Genomic DNA, 24,833 nt, shown 5'->3' with positions numbered 1-24,833 from the left:
TATTGATCGCTCACACTATATATTCTATCAGTAATATTAATTAAAATTAAAAGAAATGGATTAAACTTTAAAATTTCCCTAAGCTCTAAGGGTAGGGAGGTTTATCCCCCAAACCCCTCTCGCTGCGCTAGTGATGTATACTATGGTTGCAATGAAAAAGGAATGCAAATATAATTTAGGCAAAAAAATGTGAAAACAGGGACAAACAAGTATTTTCGTAACTTTTGGTAACCATGAGAAATATATATTTGGCGTTATAAATACCTAAGTTACATATTTTGCCTATTATATTGCGTAATTATTTTTTAATATAACGGATTAAATATCGTATTTTGAAACTTGCGCCATAAAGACCGGCGGCCATCTTGCATTGCACGTGACCCAACTGCCATCGCCAAGGCCATCGCAAATGTTCCTGAAACCACAGCTGAAACTATTTACATTCGTAGTTACTGTGTTTTTTGACTTTGCGAATTTAGCTATGCAGTAGAATCTTATCTTACAAGCAAATTTACGTTGAAGTATGCTAAGGAAGACGAAAATAATCCGTGTTTCGCTGTGAAGACTGGCAAAAAGGAATTGGAAAAATACTATTTCAGGCACTTTGAAAAGTTGTGTTACCTTAAAGGTTGGTTCGGGGTTGTTTCGGGGCTGTTTCAGAGGCTGATTCCAGAGGCTGAGTTTCCAGAGGCAGGGTTTCCAGAGACAGGATTTTCCAGAGACAGGATTTTGCAGAGACAGGATTTTGCGAGACAGGGCATTTTGCGCGAAAAATCCTTTGCGCGAAAAAACCTTAGCGCGAAAAGTTCTTGGCGGGAGAAGTTCTGCGGATAAGTTCGGAGGAAGATCGAGGAATTTCTGGGGGGGGGGGGGGTACCAGAAATTTTGGGGGGGGGGACACTAAAAAATGCCACAGCTGATTCCTGAAAATTATTATTCAACCTTAATTCGGCAAATAACATTTAATCAATGAATTTTTTGCTGCATGCAGCAACTTTTAGTTACTTCAAATAATATTTTTTATTCATAAAAAGCCATTCCAATCATTACAGACCCTAAAACCTGAAAAAAATGGCAGGTCCTCATTTAGTGTTTTAAATTGTGTCCCCGCTGAAAAACCTTAAATCAAGATTCTACTGTATATAGCCACATCAATGGTATAAATTGTGCATAATATGTACATAAAATGTGCATATAAATGGTATAATGTCCTCATAAATTGCGATATATGCGCATAATATGCGGAATATATGCACTGATGGAATGGCATAATATTTGCATATATACGGAATATATGAGTACATTATACCATTTATATGCACCTTTTATGTATTTATATTTATATTCCGTATATATGCAAATATTATGCCATTCCATCAGTGCATATATTCCGCATATTATGCGCATATATCGCAATTTATGAGGACATTATACCATTTATATGCACATATTATGTACATATTATGCACGTTTTATACCATTGTGGTGGCATAATATTCGCATAAAATTTGAATATTATGTGCATATTATTCACTTTGTGCTGTGTGGGATACTTTCTCTACATTATTCTCAGACTCAGGATTTAGCCTAATTAGTGTTTAAAATGTAGGTGCCTATCGATATTCGTATCATTAATTCAAATATCGGCCCTGATTTAAATGAAGAATTCTTTTTCCTTATATTACTATTTAACTTACCCTCCTGCGAAAAAATAATTTTTCTTATTGATTTTTGGCCCATAGTGACCTAATGAATATCCATTATTTAATTGCCGCAACTTCTGGGCTATTTAAGGTTTGAAACGTGAGCGCAAGTGTAAGTGGAGTTACATTTTTGTCCAGTCAAAGCAGTAATCTGACCTCCATTTCCTTGACAGAAAGGTTTTGTCGACATATTTGTTCTTCCTTTGAATTAATGTGTACACAAGCTGAGTTCTGAATATCTCAATGTTTCAAAAAGTTATTTACATTTAGCCTGTAAAGATATTTCAGTCTGTCTCTGTATCTGTAGATATCTGTAACATATCAACAATTGTTTGTATGTATTATTGTATTCTTTGTGTGTTGATTTCAATTGATGACTGATGACAATTTCCTTTTGTTGAAAGTTGCATATTTAATTTGTAAAATGTCAATTTTAATAAATGGTATTATTTTACTTATAACTTAATTATTTTCCTTAGTATTGATATAATTCTATTTTAAGGTTTTAACTTAAGGTAATGAAAAAGAGGGCATGGTTACTTGGATTTTGAAATTCTTTGTTGGCTTTAAGCCTATGCCGAGCTGATACTGGATTGCTACCTGGGTAGTTACTTGGACTCTGATGAGTACCGTATTCCTCCGAATATAGTCCCCCTCTGAATACAGTCCCCCCCTAATTTTGAGGCTTGAGTTTTGGGAAAAAATTTAACAAATGGGTTTGAATATAGCCCCCCCTTAACTTTTATCACGGGCATTTTTTGAAAAAAAGGGGGTCCCTATTCAGACATATACGGTATATAAGTCTCTGATATCTGTTTGGATATCAATTTCAGATAGAGATAACTTCCATCTTGATTTATTGTCTTACGTACTCTTTATCCTTTCATGCTTCTAGTTAGTTCAAATAATTTAATTTCATCTAATTCCATACATATGATAATGCTTCTAGTAATTCAGGGTGCTCCAAATTTCTTTCGCATAACTGAATTATTTTAATGATTGTATGTTGCTTTATAGTTTTTTTATTATTTCTACAAAAGCACCGAGGTTAATTCAATCCTAAGCTAATGGTGACTTATTTTCAGATGAATATGTCACATAAAATAATAGATTTGGGGTATGTCACCTCGATACTGTTTCTAGTGCTGGGCCTGTTTTGCCTTCATGTCGAGTCTATGTCGGACTTAGGTTGATTTCATGTCGGGCTGCTTTAAGGTCCAATGTCAGGCTGACAGCGTTTTGATGTCGGACCAAAGTCGGTTTGGTGTCATGCTGAAGTCTGTTTGATGTCGAGCCAATGTCAGTTTGATGTAGGGTCGACAACAGTTTGATGTCGGGGACAAAGTTGGTTTATTGTCGTGCTGAAGTCGGTTTGACGTCAAACCGAAGTCAGTTCAATGTAGGTCCGACATCGCTTTGCGTGTCGGCTGTAGCCTGGCTAAACGTTATCATTTCGACGATGGACCGACTTCGGTTCCCGACGTCGGATCGACATGTAGACGACCTATGTCGCCGTCGTATCGACGTTGGACCGACATCAAAATGCTACCTGGGTGTGGACTCTGTCGATTCGTCTTCATTGCATTAATGAGGAATTACGTATTCGTTTATAGTGGAGTGAATCTAAAAATTTAACTCTTTCATTCAGATAGTAATAGAAATGTACTTTATGTCCCTACATAAAAATTCTTCATTAACATGTTTCATACAATGAAATCTTTTCTTATTCCTCTATAACCTTTCGTCCATTCCCCGCCATTGCTTTATTATTGTTTGTGTGGTTTCCCTGCATATTTTCACGTAGTTCTTCTATCATCCGTTTTGGCGCTGTCGTCGGGTATACCGGACGATTGACTCTTTCTCCATTCGGAACGACTCTAGAGTAAGTATGTACTTACTCTATGGTAGTACCTACGGTATTTTGGCGCCCAGTTTGAAGAGAAGCGATGCATTCTCGAGTGAATGAATGAGTGCATGGAAATCAAATAAAAAACGCGATAAAATAGGGAGGAATTATTTTTTTTTAAGCCGTATAATTTTGAAGAGGGCTTTCCTGATTTTATGACATCCCATCAATATTTGACTATAGCCTGAAGGACGCATTAAAACAACAAGGAAGTGCCGCACCTACGACTAAAATATTTTCAGATTGGTTACTATTTTCTTCAGTTTCACCAAGGGAGTTCGTGTGGGGATTTAAATACATAACATAATTTTAATATATCAGCACATGAAACCTTTTCCCTCCCAGAAAATAAATAAAATGTTCCGTTAGTTGGCTCGTTATTATTGGGTTGAAACCAGAACTTCTCATCCCAAGTGGACGACCGACGTTGGGTCTTGAAGACCACTGACGAGGGGACATTTGTACCTACAGACAGTAGACTCTCGTTAATACGAACAATATTTTTATATGAAGTTCTCGTTTATATGAAACAAATCGTTGGTCCTGACGAAAAGGCATATCCAATCCATATTAAAAGAAACTGTTTTATGAAATTTTCATTATTACGAAATTATGAACCTCAGTACCAGTCCCAGCGGTCACAAAATCAACTTTATTATGAAGTTCCACGAATAAGCAATGGTATTTTGGTTGATATGCACTACAATGCGTTATAATCATTGCACTACATTTTAGTTCTTGTGCACTGTGCCCAAGAGCTTCAATTGTGGTTCTTCAATAGGAGATACTTCAGGTTGCATGCAGCATCATATAATAAGCTCAATTCCTGTGGAATCATGGTGACCCACTCATTACTGCTCGTAAATTGGACGTACGTTAAGTCCTCTTCCTATGCACATTCGATTTACATACTTTCAGAGATATGAACATTCAAAAATTTCAACCGTGCCTGAAATTTCCAACTTGGCACGTTTAGATTTGGCCGATGCAACGTGGTGTGGCATTGAGGAACATTGAGGCACTAATTTAAGCATAATATGAACAAAGTATCATTGAATGCGGTGTGAAATAATGAACTGTTCGGCGTTTCGCCCACTCTTCCTTAGGCCCCTATTAGCCGAGGCAACCAGACGCGCAACCGGTGGCGCGTCTGGTTGCCTTGGCTAATAGGGGCCTGAGCAACGCCAGGTGGAAGGCGCGGTTGCAGGGCTCAGGCGACTGGAAAGTCTGGTGGCGCATCTGGTTGCCTCGGCTAATAGGACTCATTTGATTCTATGCCCCACGACTGACCAGTTCCACCGGTGGCGCGTCCGGTTGCGCGTCTGGTTGCCTTGGCTAATAGGGGCCTTACAGCGGAGAGTGATTTTTTTCGGCTCTGGCTGTGTCACACGCCCAGCTAGATCAGTTCGTCACTATCGTAAGTTAACACACAATTGTGATGCAGTGTTGCATTCTGCAGGATAACCTCACTCCTCGATGTCTTGCATAGTTTTATCAACTTATGAACAAGGTCTCGGAAAGCATCTTGTTCGTATATCAAGGACTTGCTGTATTCGGGAAGATATCAACCCTTGATTGCATCATGCCACATTCTTCTATTGAGAAAATGAAATGAATATGCTTGTTTTTATGTATATTTATGCATGTAATTATTTAACCTCTTCCCTACGTAGGGCGTGATTTCACGGCCTGAATCTTCTGATGCTAAAGAAGGAAGGCCGGATTATCACGGCTTGACGTTTTCGAAGAAAAAGGCCAAAGGCCGTGTTTTCACGATTTCGCGGTCAAGCATGCCAAGTGGGTCCCAACCGCCATTAGGGTCTCTCGGCGTGAGAGGTCCGACCCTTTCCTATTGTCCGCGTGGGGATTATCTCGGCCCATCCCGGCACTTAGTGACCCACTCAAGGAAGGTGCTCATGGTCACTTATTTGTTTATAAGTTAAAATAACTAAAAACGTTCATGTTGCATTTATTGAAAATCAATGCGAGGAATTAAATTCTGTATGTTCTGCTGATTGGTTCCAAATTTTAAACGGAATTCTAGCGTTCATATTAACGGAGTTGATCATCACATAGAACAATTTTTGGAGACGCTAAGGTTAGATGTTTAATTGTTATTTTTATTACTCACTAGCAAGTTTGTAGGAGCGATATTGTAATGATTTACATCTAAAAATATACGTTATTTTGTTAGCTACATTCTAGATGTACATTTGCGGTGAAATTCGATAGAATATTCGATTTAACTTGTATGAAAAAAAGCCCTCGTAATGTATTAAAATATGATTCTCTCAGTTCTTTGTCGTGAGCCAAAATTACAGCGACTATTTTTAATAACCTCTTACCAACCTTTGAATACAAAGGTATTATAAACGAATTTCGCTATAAATACAGTGAGTCCTCGTTTAACGTCACTTACCGGTCCTGAAAAATGTGACGATAAACGAAATGACGTTAATCGAAGCACAATATCCCATAAGAAACAATGTAAAAAGTGAATATCGGCTCCTAGACCTCACAATTCCTATGCGAAAAAATTTTAGCGTATCGTATTTGGGCCATTTCTTACGATGGGAATGCCAAACTATGGCATAAACACGAGTCCCTGTCTTCATTGACGGCAATACCAGCAGCGACGTACATCCTTCTCCATTTTTGTATCTTCCCGCGTTTGTTTTTTCGGCTTCGCTATGGTGGTCACCTGGGCATCATCATCGCTGAAACATCGTCGCAGTTACAGGAACCAAGATTAATTGAGAACACGGCGAAAAAGTGACGACAAATACTTCGAGTTCTACACGGAAAAATTCCTAGAAATCACTTTTCAGGTTCCAGAAAACCGTTATGTCAAGTAAAATTTGCTAAAACTTTACTTGACATTTATGCACTTAACATTTGCGCACCTACCTAAGAATTCATTTTGCAGAAAATTTGCTATAAACGTAATCGAAATTGACCATAAACACACCGTTTTACACTTCGTTTAGACTGACTGTATTACCGCCCACAAAACGAACAACCTGCAACGCCCGCCGCTTCGCATTTTTTCTCGCGCGAAATTTAAAAGGCCTGACCAGACCTGACGTTATCGCGAAGCAAAGGTGCGATAAACGAATGACGGTCTCAAAATTTTCGTGACGTTATCGCGAAATGACGTTAAACGGGGTGACGTAGAACGAGGACTCACTGTACTGATTAATGCATATCCTAAAAATTCGTAAATTTAATGTACGATAATGTATGATAAGGAATGTTTTACGTAGACACATGTTGTGAGAAGCATTCCATACCATTGCAGGAAAGACAACTGCTCTACCCAGGTAGTTACTCTCATATCTTGGATCTCTGGTCAGGTTGCACCTCACATAGTTAGTTCAGGACACATTAGCGCATTAATGTTTTCTTGGAAAAACTTATTATCCTCCAACTGGAAGACCCAAGAGTCTATTGGTGTAAGTATTCTCCTACTGAAATATATACGTGGAAGGTGATAATCTCACTCTTCTCGGAATAGCTCATTTTCTTTTCAAAACTTTCTTGGCGTGTATTCAAATTTAACCGTAAATGTTCTGTATGCATTCCACTTCCTCCTCCTGCAAGGATTTTTTTTCAAATGATGTTTCAGTGGATGTAAATACCTAGAAGTAGGCTAGGAACATTGAAAGATTTCATTCCCTTTAAAGTATTTGTTGGTCTATGATATAATGCCGTTTTGCTGAAAACCCTAAAAATAACCGTAGAACTTCGTTTAAAAGTTCTACAGGCATTGCAAAATGATAGGAATACATTGATGAACTGACATTTAATGCAACAGTAACAATTTAAAAAAATTAAAATTGCACTGGTAACAATTAACTGACCGCAAAAGTACGCAGGGATGGGCTGCTCTCGGGGAAAAGGGTCGAGGATTATCCCCACTAGGAAAGGGAGGAAGCGACTACCTGGTCAGTCCCGAGCCGAAAAAAAACTCCGTACGGGGCAAAAAAGAAAATCTCAAACCCTTCGTAGAGCCAAAAGCAACTTCCCGCGAAGAAGCTCGGCGCGAAAAGGTTAATCGGGTATATTATACACTTGACTCTGAAGCTATGTCGCAGTGGGACTATAAGTTTGGGAGATTGAAGTGACGAGAAATTTTGTCAAAATTATTTTTTTCAACGATTCCTAAAAGAAACATTCATACAAACTTTATTATTATAAACCCCCAGTTTTACGATGCTGTGAACTTCGTAACAATGAGAGTCTACTGAAGTTGCAACTTATGGTGTAATTTTGCACTATATGCTGAATTATACCCAAAGGAATGTGAAGGTATGATAGTGAAGTGACGGAGAAAGGAAGAAAAAGAAATAGGTAAAATTTTAGAAAAATAGGAGAGACCACCACTGCACAACCAGCAAAGGAAAGCTATGGATGTTTGGCAATAGAGCTAACTTACTCACGAAACGCACAATGCAGAGGTCTGAAAGAGACTGAATTTCTGGGATGTTGAGCTCCACCAATTGCATTTTGGATTTTTTTTCATAAAGTCACCCTCATCCCCTGAAAAACTTCTCGTAAGTTGTGAAAGATATTTTAAATGGTACCTTGTATACCCCAGACTGAATTGGAATTCAGCCTAAATTTGCAAACAGTACCCTCCCCTACTTGCTTTAGCTCATCTGCTCAGCCGCAAGGTTGAATTGAAATGGGTATTGAACTATTTTCAACGTACAGAGTTGAAAGGGTCATAAATTCTTGTGAAGTGTTTGTTCCTATGACATGCCACAAAGTTATGAGTAATTGAGTCACTAGAATTACTCACCCTGTGACAATAACAAACAGGTCCAGCCAGTTCCAACTATCTCTTAGGTACGTAAACGGTTGAAGGACAAACCCTCTTGCCATCACCTTCACTACCAACTCCAAGGTGTAGATGCCGAGGAAAATTAACCTGGAAGAAAAGGCTTTGAATGAGTCATTAAATTATTAAAGATACAAGGGTTGTACCAAAAGCAAGGTTCACATATTTTTTACAAATAGAAAAAAATGTTAATTGTTATAAATTTTACATCGTTCAAAAGCTTACACTTTTGCCTATTTTTCAATGTAGTCCCCATTTTTTTTGAGACCCTTTTGAAGACGGTGCTCCAGCTTTTGTATCCCTAAGTTAAAGTAGTCTCCTGCCAACCAGTTGAGGAAGCGTGTGACCTCTGTCTGGACTTCATCGTCGCTCTTGAAGCATTCGCCGCCTAAGTGTTCCTTTAGCTTGGGGAAGAGGTGATAATCGTTAGGGGCTAAGTCTGGGCTGTAAGGGGGATGGGGCATATCAGTCCACCCGAATTTCTCGAAAAGCTCCTGAGTTTGACGAGTGGCGTGTGGTCAAGCGTTGTCGTGAAGAAGCACTACTCCCTCCATCAGTCATCCTCTATGGCGATTCTGGATAGATCGCCGGAGTTAAGTTAATGATTCACAATATCTTTTAGAGTTTATTGTCGTCCCTGGCTGCATGCAATCGATGAGGAGTACCCGCTTTCGATACCAAAAAACAGTTGCAATAACCTTTCCTACCGACTGCGTCTGTTTGAATTTCTTCGGTGGCGGTGAACCGGAGTGATGCCACTGACAAGATTGCTGTTTTGTTTCAGGGGTGTAATGAAACACCCATGTTTCATCTCCTGTGACGATGGAGTCCAACAACTTCTCCTTGTTGCCTCCCCCAACACACTGCTGAAGAAATTTGCGAGCACAGTCAAGGCGTTGCTCCTTGTGTCTGTCAGTCAGCATCCAGGAGACCCAGCAAGCACACATCTTTCGATAACCCACTGTTTCTGTTAAAGTTCTTTCAATTGTGCCACGAGAAGCTTCAGGAATCCATTCAACAAGTTCACGGACAGTGACCCTCTGATCTTGGAGCAGCTCATTGTTGATCTTCTGGACTATCGCATCCGAAACCGGCGGTCTTCCACTCCGTTCTTCATTGTGGACTTCCGTGCGACCCTCAGCAAAAGCTCTGCACCATTTGCGGACATGCTGAACGGACATGCACTCTTCACCATTAACCTCAGTCAGTTGCCAATGAATCTCCACGGGCTGTAACTTCCTTGAATGGAGAAATCTGATTACTGCTCGAACCTCACATTTGGCGGGAACGGGGATCAACACTTCCATTGTTGATGGCTGCTAAGCCAACACCAAGCGAAGTAGTGAATTGCAGACGGGCGGGCTCGAGAGTAGGGGAACCACTGCACACAGCACTGTAATTGGATTCAGCCTAATACCTTCCCTCTACATTGTAGCTAATTGGGAATCTTACTTTTGGTACCACCCTCGTATCTTTACAAGTCAGTCACTCGCTTGGGTGGCAACATCAATTGATTAAACTAGTAAAAGCATAAAATTACTATAGAAAAACTTTTGTGCATAGAAATAAGGGCAAACTTCACCCAAAACAAACCAAAATACACAATGGAAAAAAAGTCTAGCTATTAAACTCAATTTGCTTTCATTCATATCAGCCAATATCCTCAGTGTTTAGTATCAAGGTAGACAGAAAATTATGATCAAACTTTGAATTGTATTTGTTTCGTGGATTTTAGCCGATGAAATAATTTCACCAAATCTTTAGAAATTCCAGAAATACAAACTTTGGGTCCTTGGGAAAGGGATCAGGAGCGAGTCACAAGTGTATTTTATCTGCTCTGTCCTTTCCAACAGGAAAAAAAGGACTCTGGCCTCCTTGGCAAATGCTCCCATACGCAGTGGAGGACTTGCGAACTGCAGCTGAAGGGTTAGTGCCCTTGTTGCAACCAAATTGTCAAGCATGCTGGGTGCTAGTTTCATTACCCGTGAAGTAGCAATGACGTGGGAGTAAGCATTATTAAAGAATTCTTGGATGAATGGAGTATGTACCCACTACAATAGGAGGAGGACATCTTCTCTTTAGTGGCTACAAATTAACAGTAGATTCATCAACTACACATATGTAAGAGGATGTATGGTTTTCAGTGGAAGATTTTAAGCCATTATTCTTAATATACTATCCATAATGGTTGAAACTCTATACCTGGAAAAATATTTTAAATAAAAAACTTTATTGGGATTGGCGGGGTACTGTAAGTTGGGGTGAGTTCGGACATGCGGGGCGAGTTCGGACGATCGATACTTACATTGTGTTTTCTTCCGAAAGTCACATTGTTATACAGTGAACTTATGTCTCCCAGACGGAATATGATACAATGTAGCGTATTGCATATAAATGCAGCGGATCTGATGCTCCTTGCCGTAGTCAAACCGATTAGTTTGCGGCGCAACAGTTTGGTGGAACTTCTTATCACCGAAAAGAAACTACTTTGCTGTTTGGTAAGTGCTTCCGATTTTCATGAGATTAATTACCTTTTTAAGCTGCATAGCTTCACATAACATACAACAAATTTCATTTACATATCATGAATATTGTATTTACTAGAATGCATTATTCGATTTCATGCAGCTAGCGGGCGAAATGGTGAGAAACAATGTAAGGGTGATTGGAGGCCGGCGCTTCCGCGTGCATGATGAGCGGCAACTTGAAAAGGCAATTGAGGCTGTAAAATGTGGACGCATGATGCTACGCACTGCGTGTAAAGAATTTGGAGTCCCAAAGTCAACAGTCCACGATAGACTCAAAGGAAATCACCCGAAAAAGTCTGGGGGACAAACGGTGCTATCAACAAAAGAAGAGGACCAGCTAACCCAAGGGATTCTGAAATACGGAGAGTGGGGGATTCCTTTACGTCCCATTGACCTCCAGTTAGTGGTAAAGGATTATTTAAATAGGGTGGGACGGAATGAAAAAAAGTTTAAAGATAACTGTCCGGGAATGGGTGCGGGGTTTCATGGCGAGACGGAGAGAACTTACAGTGCGACTCGGTGAAAACATAAAAAGGGTCCGTGCATCAGTGACTAGAGAAGTGCTTCTAAATTATTTTAAAAATTTGGAAGTGGTTTTGGATGGTGTTCCTCCAGAAAACATTGTTAATTACGACGAAACGAATTTTAGTGACGATCCTGGAAAATCTCGTGTGATTGTTAGGAGGGGAGAGAAACACCCATCAGTCATCAAGGACACTAGCAAAACAAGTGTTTCTGTGATGATCGCAGCATCAGCAAGCGGAGAATTGCTTCCACCGTACACAGTGTACAAAGCCGTACACTTATATCCAACTTGGGTAGAAGGTGGAATTGAAGGATCAAGGTTTAACCGAAATAGCAGCGGATGGTTTGACATTGCATCCTTCGAAGACTGGTTCACTACAACGTGCGTGCCATTTTTCAAAAATAGGCAGGGGCCAAAAGTTTTGATAGGAGACAATCTTTCCAGGCACCTCTCCTTAGAGGTAATTAGGCTGTGCGAAGTGATGGGAATAAATTTTGTAATGCTCCCTCCTAATGTGACCCATTTATGCCAGCCTCTCGACCTTGCTTTTTTTAGGCCACTTAAAATCACATGGTGCAAATGTCTTGATGGGTGGAAGCGTAAAAATCATGGAGTTCTTCCAAAAAGTGAGTTTCCGAGATTATTGAAATCTACCTTCGACTCAATTGGACCTTCCCTGTCTGGCAATGTTCGTGCTGGATTTAGAGCTGCAGGAATTTTCCCATTCGACAAAAGTCGAGTAATAAACAAAGTTCCTTCTTTAAATCCGATGACCACACAAAATGGCGGCCAGTGCTACTTTACCTTCGTGTAGCGGCTGCGATAATTTGATAAATTCCTGTGATAAGTTCATTACTTGTGACTCTTGCCCAAATTTATATCACTCCAAATGTACGGGCCTTAAGGATCTATCGTTAAAAGCTCTTTACGAGTCGCGTGATATTTATTGGAGATGCCTTTCGTGCCGATCGTCTAAATTTCTCGTTGCAAAAATGGCCGCTGACATTGAGATCTTGAAACGGGAAGTAGTAGAATTGAAAAGTGGACGAATTTCCGTTCCTGAGAAGGAAAAGACTGTCACCTTTGCAGATTCCGTGAAATTCACTCCAACTGAAGACTCCTCTAAGCCGATTGTTCCTACTCAAAAGAATACATCCTCTCACCTCGCCAACCATGTGAAACCACCAGTGACGCCTAGTCGGTTTCCTGATCGAGGTACCTTAAATCAATCTTCTGTGACTATGAAGCAAATTGCACCAACGGAGACTAATGTTGAGGTGAAAGAGAAACTACAAAAGGAAGACTTCGACGGTTTTGTTGAACCTCGTCGCAGAAGAAAAAAAGGAAACTTCCGTATCATCGGCAATGGTGAGTTACTTAAAGATGATATAAATGGACTTCGTGCTGCGGAGATCGTTAGCTACATGTATGTTGGTAGACTGGATCACGCGGCCACACGTGAAGAAGTGATTACACACATGAAAGCTTATTTCAACATCACATGTGAATCTTGCGAAAAAATCGAGGGTAAAAGTGCCCATGCTGCCTTCAAAATAGGTATTGCCTACACTTTATGCAACAAGCTAAAAAACTTGTCTCTCTGGCCCCCTGGTGCCGTGGTCACTCGCTTCATGAGACCATTTAATCCTCCCTCAAACTCAACTTCAGCCAACACCAATGTGAGTGATCAATTGTCAATAGGAAGTGACGCTTCAAGAAATGAAGAAGGCCCAAACACGCGATTGAAGGCGAATAAAAATGACAAAAAATCGTTGTGACTAAATGATCGTTGTGACTACAAATCTCTTAATGTTCTCTATTTTAATGCGCAATCAATGCGGAACAAAACTTATAAAATTGAATGCGCTATTCAAGAACTTGAATAGCGCATTCAATATTGTGATTATTGTCGAACATTGGCTAAGAGAGAATGAAATCTCTGTTCTTACACTTCAATATGTCAATCTAATATCCTACTACTGTCGCACTCAGTGTAAAGGTGGTGGTGTTTCTATATATGCAAGACCTAACTTAAGTGTTACCAGTTAGAATCAAATTCATAGTACTGATAAAACGTTTGAATGCTGTGGTGCCATTCTGAAAATCGGTGACTACAAATATGTTATCCTTGGTGTGTATCGATCACCTAGTAGCTGTGTATTTGAATTTTTTGAAGCCCTTAATGATGCTCTTACGCTGGCATCTACTCTCAATATACAGGGTATCTTATTATATGGTGATGTCAATGTTGATCTATTAAGTGTCTCCCATGATAAATGTGATTTGACAAATCTATTTCAAAGCTTTGGGCTTTCTGTGCTGAATAATGATCCCACTAGAGTTACTACTCAATCTGCTACCCTAATTGATGTTCTTGCAACTACTCTAATGCCCTCTAGCTTGTCAACTACAACTTTTAATATCGGGTTTTCTGATCATATGGCATTAACTTGCTTGGTCAATTTTCCGTCTATTGTTCTCAAAAATAAGCCTAAATTTGTTAGCAAAAGAATCTTCAACATTGCTTACAGACACACTTTCTTGCAACTAATATCTGATGAATCTTGGATGGATATTTATACAGCATCTGATGCAAATGAAAAGTTTAATCTCTTCTTAAATACCTTTGTCAACCATTTCAATGCTGCATTTCCAGTCAAACATATCAAACAATGTAATGGACCTTTTAACTCTAATTTCTACTCTAAGGAAATAATGGCTGAAAGTAAATCGCTGCGAGATATTTACTACCACTGTAAATCAACTGATCCAGACCAGATGGAATCATATAATATGGCTCTAAAAAGATTTAAACTCAAGGTGGTTGAGCACAAAAGGGTAATCAATGAAAATTACATTTCTACTTCGAAAAATCGTACCAAAGCAACTTGGGAAGTTATTAAGAATAATACTAAGTCTACCTCACATTGTGTCAACAACACAACTATCAATTTCAATCATCAGTCCACATCTGATCCCGATGTTATTGCTAATTGTTTTAATGAACTCTTTTGTAATTCTCCTCGAAGCCCCACCATAAATTCTGCGGCCTTTACATCTCGCACCCCTTTTCCCTGCTCAATGTACTTACAGCCCACTGATGCACATGAAGTCATTAAGCTTGTTAACTCCTTCCCCAACAATTGGTCCTCTGGAATTGATGACATTCCTATGCCGATCATTAAAACTGTAATCCATTATATAGCAAGTCCACTAGTTGATATTATTAAAACCTCTTTCCTAAGTGGTGAATTTCCCTCTCGCATGAAACTAGCCATAGTATCTGTCAACCATGTCAAATGTCAACCATGATCTGCTATTATGTAAACTTAATCACCTTGGCGTGAGAGGAATTTCTAACCAGTGGGTCAAATCTTATCTTCAGGACAGGCTTCAGTCTGTAGTAGTGTCCCATCATGGTGACAAATGCAGATCGGAATTGAACAAGGTTTCTTGTGGTGTACCCCAGGGATCTATCCTTGGCCCAATTCTTTTTGTTGCTTATATCAATGACCTCCCCAGTAGGCTAGCTATAGTAGAAGGAGCTACACCAGTCCTTTATGCGGATGATACAAATATCATAGTGTCTGCCTGTAACCTTGACCGCGCCATTTCCAATGGTAAGCTTATTTCTAATCACTTATCTGAATGGTGCTCTCAGAACCAACTAACCCTGAACATCAGCAAGTCTCAGGTTGTTCATTTTGGTTACAAAAGGAATCCCTGCAATAACGTTTCAATTGATGTTAATGGCTCAGTCATACCCCAAGTTAGCAATGTAAAGTTTCTCGGAACTCACCTCGATTCGGGCTTGAGTTGGGAAACACATGTTAATCACTTGTTGAGTAAATTAAGTTCTACTTGCTACTTAATTAGGTTCATAAGAGATACTGTTTCACCTAATGTACTCATTTCTTTGTACTATGGGGAATTCTATTCCAATGTACTATTCAGTATCCTTTTCTGGGGCACTTCCCATCATGCAACAAATATTTTTAAAATACAAAAAAGAGCTGTTCGTCTAATGGCTAAAGAGCCCTACAATGCCCCATGCCGACCTATTTTTAGAAAACTAAATATTCTCCCTATTCCTTGTATCTATATTCTATCTGCTGTTATCTACATCCATAGAAACCTGTCATCTTTTTCTAAAAATCGAGACTTTCACCATCATTTCACAAGAACCCATAATGACTTGCATGTAGATTACCCAAGTAACATTGACCGTTGGGCCTCGGTTGGGGAACCGTAGTCACGGTTGGCTCATTGTGGGTGGATATGCCTACCAAATTCCGCTGTTGGCCCAACGCAGATATTGTTCGTCGGCCCAACGAAACGGTTTATGCTGTTGGCCCAACGGATATCCCCAACGATGGCCCTACGAAATGGATTATCATTGGGCCACCGTTGGGACATCATACCATTTCCTCAATTTCCGCCATGAGAGCTGCAAACAAAATTCCGACAAGATCTTCAACGTAGAGATGGGCAAAATTCCATTGTAATCGATTTATCGTATCAAATGGTTATCGGACCGGTAGCATCTATTCATTAAAAAATAGGGATGGCATAATCGCTTAATTTGACAGTCAGTGCTACCAACTATGTGCAGGCAGAATAATTATTTTAAGTTAATTTTTTAAGAATATATAATAAGATAATTTTTGGAAATTATGTATAACTCTTTTTTAAGTAATGTTCTGCTAATTTTCTGGTGTTTTCAGCATGGTATTTGACATAAATGGTTCCAAAAAGCGGAGGCTTCTTTAATGCGACTTGTTAGTATATATATCCCGGAAGGCACATGAAAAATTGTAGACTTATAAGATCTGTCTGTTTCGAGTCTAACGATGGAAGTTCGATATGGGCCGTGAATAAGCACGATGTATACCTCGATTGCATACGTTGCAGGATACGGTTCACATGTTTCCCTAGCAACCTAACAACCAAGACTTGTTTGGTTGTAAGGGCTTTGTCTTTGTGATAGCAGTTAAATAAAATAAGTCGAGTGCTTCTAACAAAAATAAGGCATTGACCTCATTTGGTAAGTCTAACAAAACTGGCATTCCTAAAATCATGTTACCTTAAACAGATAGTTTCGTGGAATTTTAAAATTTTCATCATTAATTTAGATAGATCGATATGTATATTTTTTCAGATTGTGGAATATCAAGTATAAGTGGAAGTTTTAATGAAAACAGTGTTTCAATGGACAAAGTGAGTGATTTAGTCCCCTCTGAAGAGAATGAGATTGACTTTGTATGAGTAAACCTAAATAACAACTGCACAATTATTATTTTATGGAAAATACATCAACTATTATACTCAATCAGCGTTTCTGTGATTCCTATTAATATCCCTAAATCTTGCACTTATTAATCCAATTAAATAAAATGGACTAAACTTAGCAATTTCGTTACCGAAGACCAGAGAATAGGAATTGTGAAGGCAATTGAATCAAATAACTCAGGGGTGTACATCTTGCAGGGTGACATGTTTGAAATTAAGGAGGATTTCTTTGAATTACCTCTTAGAAGTGGTACCATTGGTATATTTGTAGTAAAAAAATTAGTACCTGGATGCAAATTGCAGTCCACCCAGATTTTATCTAAGTGTGTTTTGTTGCCCTACAAAGAAGATGGACAGTTTTTGTGTGTGCCATATTGTAATATGGAAAGGTGCTGTTGAAATTTTCCTAATGTTGTCCTAATAAAAATTGTCCTAATTTGTGAAAATAAAAGTTGGGGACCTTCTGAACTGATAGTGATTTTTTGGTTTTCCACTTTTAACCACTGTAACCTTACTTTGTCCTATAGCATTGATTGTTAATGTATTTAATTTCATTTTGATTTATAGGGAGTTAAAGGTAAAGATTCTATCTACCGGTATCATATCAAGTGAGAAGGTAAATTAATTTAACTCTCATTCTATAAAAATGAGAAATGCCAGTAAAATATAGCTTTTGTTGGGAAACGGATGGCAGAATTTAAAAGGGCCAACGGTGTATCGTTGGAGAGGGGTTGGCCTCTGGTTGGGAATACGAAGGCCCGACTGTAATGCTCTGTCGGCCCATCGTTGGGGAATCGTTGGTTGGGATACGGTTGGCGAGGTGGCCAAATCATACCATGGGCCAACCGCTGTGTCCCACCATCTGCCAACAGAGGGCCAACCAAAAATGTTACTTGGGTATGCCCGGACCACAAAATGTTTACATGGATTGAGAAGGATGGGAATTCTACTACACAATCATCTACCATTATCTTTTAAATCGCTGAATGACAAATCTTTTAAAAGACAAGTGAAAGATCTTCTGCTTAATAAGCTGTATTACAATGTCAATGAGTTTTTAGCTGATCCCTTGTAATGTTTTACTTTGATTTAATGTTAATTATTGTTTGTTTGGAGTTGGAATGCTGTCCGCTTTGTAAATAGTTTCTACTATTATTATTCTTGACGTGCCTTATATTGTGTACAAACCTTGTAACTCAATCACTGGGCAAATAAATATATTATTATTATTATTATCTCCTATATCCCAAAAAAAGGCTCATCTTCAGACCCCAACAATTATAGACCAATTTCTGCCCTTACTGCTTTTTCCAAAATTTTCGAAAAAGTGTTCTATTCCCGTATCATTTCTTATCTTGAATCAAAAGATATCTTACATGATTCACAGCATGGCTTCAGAATGTTTAAACTTATATTTGGTGGTGCCCAGACCATAACTAAACACATAGGTTCAAGACAATTGGGAATAGAACAAGTATGTGGCAATAACACGAACGATCTATGGAAACTTCTCAAACCGCCATCTTTATTCGGCGTCCCACTTGTACCACCTTAACCAAATTACATATTCATACATAACCAATGACACACCTCCCTCCGAAATCTTTCACACCTTTAGATATCTTTTTGAACAGTACAATATAATTACATGATGAACAATTATAGATTAATTCTTTGCACTGGTTTAACCATTCTTCCACTCCTAGTAAGTACAACATTCTTATTAGTTGCTCCACTCTCATGAGCCATACAGTTAACATTTTCATGCATTTTTCCACTAACATTTGGTACATTGACATGTTCAGGAATTATAAAATTTTCCTTTACAGTATCACTCCCCATATGGTTTAAGTTAGAAACATCTTCATACAATGGAAATAGACATCTCTCATCACTTGAGGTTTTTGACTTTTTCAATTGATAACTATTACGTCTAACCACTGATCCAGTTCTATCTACCTTAATCCAATATGATTTTGGTTCATCTGCCTTTTTTGTGATAGTTGCTTTTTCCCAACAATTGTCTTTTGAACTTCTAACCACTACCTTCTCCCCCTTAAAAAATTCCTCCTCCTTCCTGTGAGCTTGCTTGTTATACCATCCTTCCATCTTACTTTGTCTTGCACACAGTTTTTCATACACATCCATTTGTATTTCGGGTTCTAACTGGCATAGAGATATTGGCAACCTAGACCTCATAATGCGACTATTTAGTACTTGAGATGGTGAGGCTCCTAAGCTAATGATTGGACTGTTATTATACTCCATTAGAGCTTCATGAAAATTAGAACCATCTTCAAAACACTTTTTTAACAACTTTTTGCCAACACTTACTCCTTGCTCAGCTCTACCATTACTTTGATGATAATGAGGGGTACTTGTTCTAAGAGTAATATGTATCTCTTTCTTGGAAATAACTTTGACACAATTGTGACATGAAAGGTACATTGTCAGCTATAACAGTCTTTGGAAAACCTGTCCATTTGAATATTTGTTGCATAGCATTTATTACTGCATGTGCTGACTTATCTGGGATAATAGATACTTCTAACCATTGTGAAAAATAATCAACAATGACTAAAAAAGACTTGTTCCCAAATTGAAATAAATCTGCTCCTACCTTTTCAAATCTAAATTTAGGCACAGAGTGAGGGGTCAATTTCTCTTTGGTTTTAAATGGCCTAAACTTTTCACAGGGTCTGCATTTCTGAATATACTCAGCAATCTGACTTGACATGCCAGGCCACCAAAATAATTGGTTTGCTTTGGCAATACTTTTATTTACCCCTGTATGTCCCTTGTGTACAATATCCAATACATATATTGCCTCATTGATTTAGGAACAATGATTTTATCACCAAGATAGAGCATTCCTGCTTCTACAAATATATCACATTGTTTGTTGTAATAAGGTTTACACTCATTACCAACCTTCTCATTTTTGGGCCAACCCTCCCGGCAATATTTAGAGATCAACATTAACGTTGGATCTTTGGACGTAGCTAGTCGAAATGAACGTTGACGTTCATCTGACATTGGAAGGTGTTTGCTAATTGAATGAACCATTTCAAACATTTCAGGGTCAATTTCAGGTTTGTCATGAGTAGCTCGTGATAACATATCTGCAAAGTGCAAATATTTACCCGGAACATAGGTTAATTCATGATCATATTTCAGTAACTTCAGCCTGAGTCTTTGTAACCTTACTGAACCGATCTTACAAATTGGTTTTTTCATCACAGATAACAAAGGTTTATGATCTGTTTGAACCGTAACATGTAGACCATAAATGAATTCATGGAATTTCTTTACTCCATAATAAATACTAAGTAATTCCTTTTCACATTGACTGTAATTCACTTCACAGTCACTCATTGTTCTTGAAACACATGCTACTAATTTATTCTCATTTCCACATTTAATAAAGAGACAACATCCTAGTCCATCCTTAGATGCATCACATTGCATAATTATTGGCTTACATGGATCAAAGGGAACTAAGGATGATGCTTGTGAAATTTTATCTTTAAGATTGTCAAGGACCTTATCATGATTAGGGTACCATTTAAATTCAACATTCTCCTTCAATAAATGAAATAATGGTTTCATGACCTGATTCATATCTGGTACATACCGTCTTACATAATTAAATGAGCCTAAAAGTCTTTGCAACTCTTTCTTATTTTTTGGACTCTTAAGTGACTTTAGGGCATCTACTCTTTGAGGATCAATTTGCATCCCTTGTTCAGAAATTATTTGTCCCATAAATTTGACCTTAGATTTCTTAAATTGCATTTTGTCTCCATTAAATTTGGCATTAACCATTTTGGCAGTATTGATCACATTTTGTAGGGCTTGATCATGTTCCTCATCAGACCTTCCCATGATAAGCAAATCATCTCTACACACAATGACATTAGGTATGCTACCAAAATATTTTAACACTTTCTCATCAAATAAATCACCTGAGTTACTTAACCCATAAGGTAACACTTTGTAACGATAAACACCAAACGGTGTAGCAAAACAACATAACCAAGATGATTCAACATCTAATAGTAATTGATGAAACCCTTCTGACAGATCAAGGGTTGTAAAAATTTTTTTCCCTCTACATTTCATGCAAATATCCTCCAATTTGTATGGAATCAAAGGTTTTCTAACAATAATTTTATTTAGATCTGACGGATCCAAACATAGTCTCAACTTCTTGTTTGATTTCTCAATCAAGACAATTCTATTAACACATGCATTATCACTCATGTTCTCAACTTTGCATATAGCACCTCTTTTTTCCAATCGATCCAATTCACACTTAAACTGATCCATGAGGGCATGCGGGACTCTGGATGGAGGATACAATATTTCTCCTACCTTGTCTCTGATACTTAGTGAACACTTGTCCGGAAATTGCCCCTGACCTTGGAATACTTCTTTGTTCTCTGAAATAAATTTACTTTCAGCACTAAAATTTAACATATCTGGCACTTTTGCTTTCTGAGCTTTGATTTGGTGCACTTTTTCATTAGTTTGAGTAACCCTTTGAACAAGATTTAACGCACAACACCCTGGTAAACCCAATAAAACTTTACATTTCCACTCAACAATCATAAAATCAAGACATGACTGATTGTTAGTTGATTTGCAACATAAATTTACAACACCCAAAGGTTTTTTCTTACTACCATCAAAACCTTCTAACTGGACATTTGTTTTACGTAAGCTTACTGGTTTATCAAGTTTCTCCAAAATACACAAAGGCATTACATTTACTTCCGATCCTGGGTCTAGCTTCATCTTCACTTTCTTACCTTCCACATTTAGTATAGCAAACCACTCGGTAACATTTTGAGTAATACTTTCAACACTTTTCACACTTTGATCACCCTTTGTCACATTATAAACAACATTCACATTTTCACAAAATAATAGAGACGAATCAGATTCATTCTCATCGTCTTTTTCTACACTTTTCACAGCTTTTACCTTACACGAGACGGCAAAGTGATTTTTCAACCCACACTTTCGACATGTCTTCCCGTAAGCTGGACATTGACGAATACCATGTTCTGTTTGACATCGTGTACATTTAAATATTTTCTTCTGAAACACTTTACCTTGGGGTTTTGAATTGCTTTGCCTGTGTCTGGTTTTTACAGCATCCACTACTGTACCTGCTGTGTCGCCTATTTCTTCCATCTTGTTTGCCTGTTGTCTGCTCTGTTCCGTCGCTCGACAATAAGTTTCTGCCTTCCTCAATGTTAAGTTATCAACTCTTAACAGACCTTCACGGATAACTTTATCCCTAATACCATGCACTATTTTATCCCTCAAAATTTTCTCCTCAACGGTTTCTTCATCCGTTGTATCGTTATAATTGCAAGATTTAATTAACTTCCTGCATGCTGTCATAAACTGGCCAAAAGTCTCACCTTCATTTTGCTTCCGATCCATAAACAAGTATCGTTCGTAACACTCATTCGTCCGTGGCTTCACATATTCACCAAGTCTTTTGGTCACATTTTCATAAGATTTGCGTTCCTTGCCAGTCATTGGGATCGTTGACAGAACACTGCGGGCTTCCTCCCCCATAATATTTCGCAACAGTGATAGTTTGACTTTATCATGCGATTCATCATGTCCGATGGCAATCAAGTAATCTTCAAATGCATCCAACCACGCAGGAAATTTAGTAGCAGCATTGGCACCCTGGAGGTCGAGATCTGGTGGAAGTTTCACCGACGATGCCAACAACGCGTCCATGATGATATATTTGACTATTACACCAGTTACTAATACTTATTTATTCCTCCCAACTTGTCTAACGACTGCGCCATGTTTAAACTTATATTTGGTGGTGCCCAGACCATAACTAAACACATAGGTTCAAGACAATTGGGAATAGAACAAGTATATACATATATGTGGCAATAACACGAACGATCTATGGAAACTTCTCAAACCGCCATCTTTATTCGGCGTCCCACTTGTACCACCTTAACCAAATTACATATTCATACATAACCAATGACACACAGAAAAGCAAGATCGACAATTACTGCCGCATAACAATTGTTAAATTCCATCTATAATGCCCGAGACAAAAATTTACATTCACTTGGAGTGTTTTATGACTTGTCAAAAGCTTTTGATAGAGTCAATCATGATATTCTCATACTTAAGCTGGCCAACATTGGAATGAGAGGAAAAACCTTGGACTGGATAAGATCATATTTAACTGGTAGAAAACAAATTGTGAAATATACGTGCCGGTCACAGTATAGTAATGATATCTCATTCTCTTCTCCTTTAGATATTAATACTGGGGTCCCCCAAGGTTCCATACTTGGCCCCCTCCTGTTTATTATTTTTGTTAATGACCTACCAAACCTGTTTCCTCAACAGGATGTTGTGTTATATGCTGATGATACTTCATGTCTGTCACATTCTAGAAATATTTCTGATCTGGTAAATTCTGTCAATACTTCAACTTCCAGGATGGCTGAGTGGTGCAATACCAACCATTTATCAATTAACATTAACAAAACTGTTTTCTTGGATTTCTACCCTAAGAGTGTCACACCTATAATTAATCACCAACTTAATCTGATGAATGAGCCCATTACCCAAAGTAACTGTGTTAAATTTTTAGGTCTTCTGGTTGCAGACGACCTTAAATGGACACCAAACATTGAAGCCATCATGAATCTAGTTAGCACTGGTATTTTTATGCTTAGAAGGCTGGCCCCATTTCTATCTCTTTCTACCCTCAAACTTATCTACCATGCTAATGTTCATGCTCATATATCTTATGGTATTATGTTCTGGGGAATTTCACACCATGCAAAAAAATTATTTTCTCTACAGAAGCAAGCATTGAAAGCTATGGTTCAAGTGCCTAAGAGGACTCCTGGTAAACCGATCTTTTTGGACCTAAAAATATTAACACTTCCCTCCATTTTTATCTTGAATTGTGCCACTTTTGTTAAAATGCATCCTGAGCATTTTCCAAGGAATCATGAATGGCATGACTACCACACTCGCTCAAAATGTGACGTTCACCTCAAAAGTCACCATCTATCTCTAGCTCTCAAGGGACCTCATCACACTCCATCCATCATTTTTAATAAACTTCCATCTGAATTGAAAAACTGTCCCCCTTCCCTATTCAAAGTTAAATTATGTAATTTTTTAGCAGGTAAAGCCTATTATGATATTAGCGATTATTTAAATGATTCTATGTAATTTGTATTATTGTATTTATGTAATTTGTATCATAGTGATTTTTGTGACGAAACCATGCAATGTATATTGCCAGTTCAGTGAATAAAAAATTATTATTATTATTAAATCCGGAGGAAAATTCGGTCAATTCCACTGGAGGCATCGCATGGTCAGATGCATTTTTGCAATGGCTTGCATCATCTCGTGTAGAATTAAATGTAGAAAAAAAATCAAGGGGGAAAAGGCTTCATGTTCAGCCAGGGAAAAGTGTTAGCGCTGAGTGCATGAAAGGTTCATTAGTTGAAGAAATGGAAGAAGTTTCATCGGGAGGGAATTCATCTGCAGGTGCTTCTTTTTCTTTGGCCTGGGAAAATAATAATATATCTAAGGAAAGTCATTTTGAAATTCCCGGCTCTATTCCTAAAAATTCATTCCTCTTGATTAAGTTTGAGACGGATAAGCGTGACAGGTTTTTTGTGGGAAAAGTGTAGGAGTCTGTTCCAATGTACGAATCAGAGTGCAGTTCCTTCAAAAAAAAAACACAGTGAAGGAGACATATTTCTGTTTCCCCGACGTTGAGGATGAGTCTATAGTTTGCAGAGCGCAAATTGTTCGTCAGCTGGCTGCGCCCAGGGACTTGCGAAGGGGCCGTTTGGTTTTTAGTGGGTTAACCGATATTGATGCTGTTGAATAATTCTTGTACTCATAATTGGCATTATAAAGATGTTTTATGTTTTATTTTTACATTTGAACGAGTGTCAAAGTTCCTAAAGTGTCCAATTCCTAAAGTGTCAAAGTTGCGCCACTGCTAATAAAG

The 24,833-nt window shown here is 38.3% G+C and overlaps 1 protein-coding gene across 1 annotated transcript in view; it reads right to left on the bottom strand.

Moving 5' to 3' along the window:
- LOC124166526 (sodium channel protein para-like) overlaps nucleotides 1-24,833 on the bottom strand; it is a 274,676-nt gene that overhangs the window by 179,307 nt on the left and 70,536 nt on the right. The window contains exon 4 of the mRNA XM_046544070.1: nucleotides 8,411-8,539. Within this exon, the coding sequence (XP_046400026.1) occupies nucleotides 8,411-8,539 (129 nt within the window). The remainder of the gene's footprint in view (nucleotides 1-8,410; nucleotides 8,540-24,833) is intronic.

Source organism: Ischnura elegans, chromosome 10, assembly GCF_921293095.1.
Source record: "Ischnura elegans chromosome 10, ioIscEleg1.1, whole genome shotgun sequence".
NCBI classification, from domain to species: Eukaryota; Metazoa; Arthropoda; class Insecta; order Odonata; family Coenagrionidae; genus Ischnura; species Ischnura elegans.
Note: the sequence above shows the minus strand (reverse complement) of the source record. Positions and strands in the feature narration are given on the sequence as shown.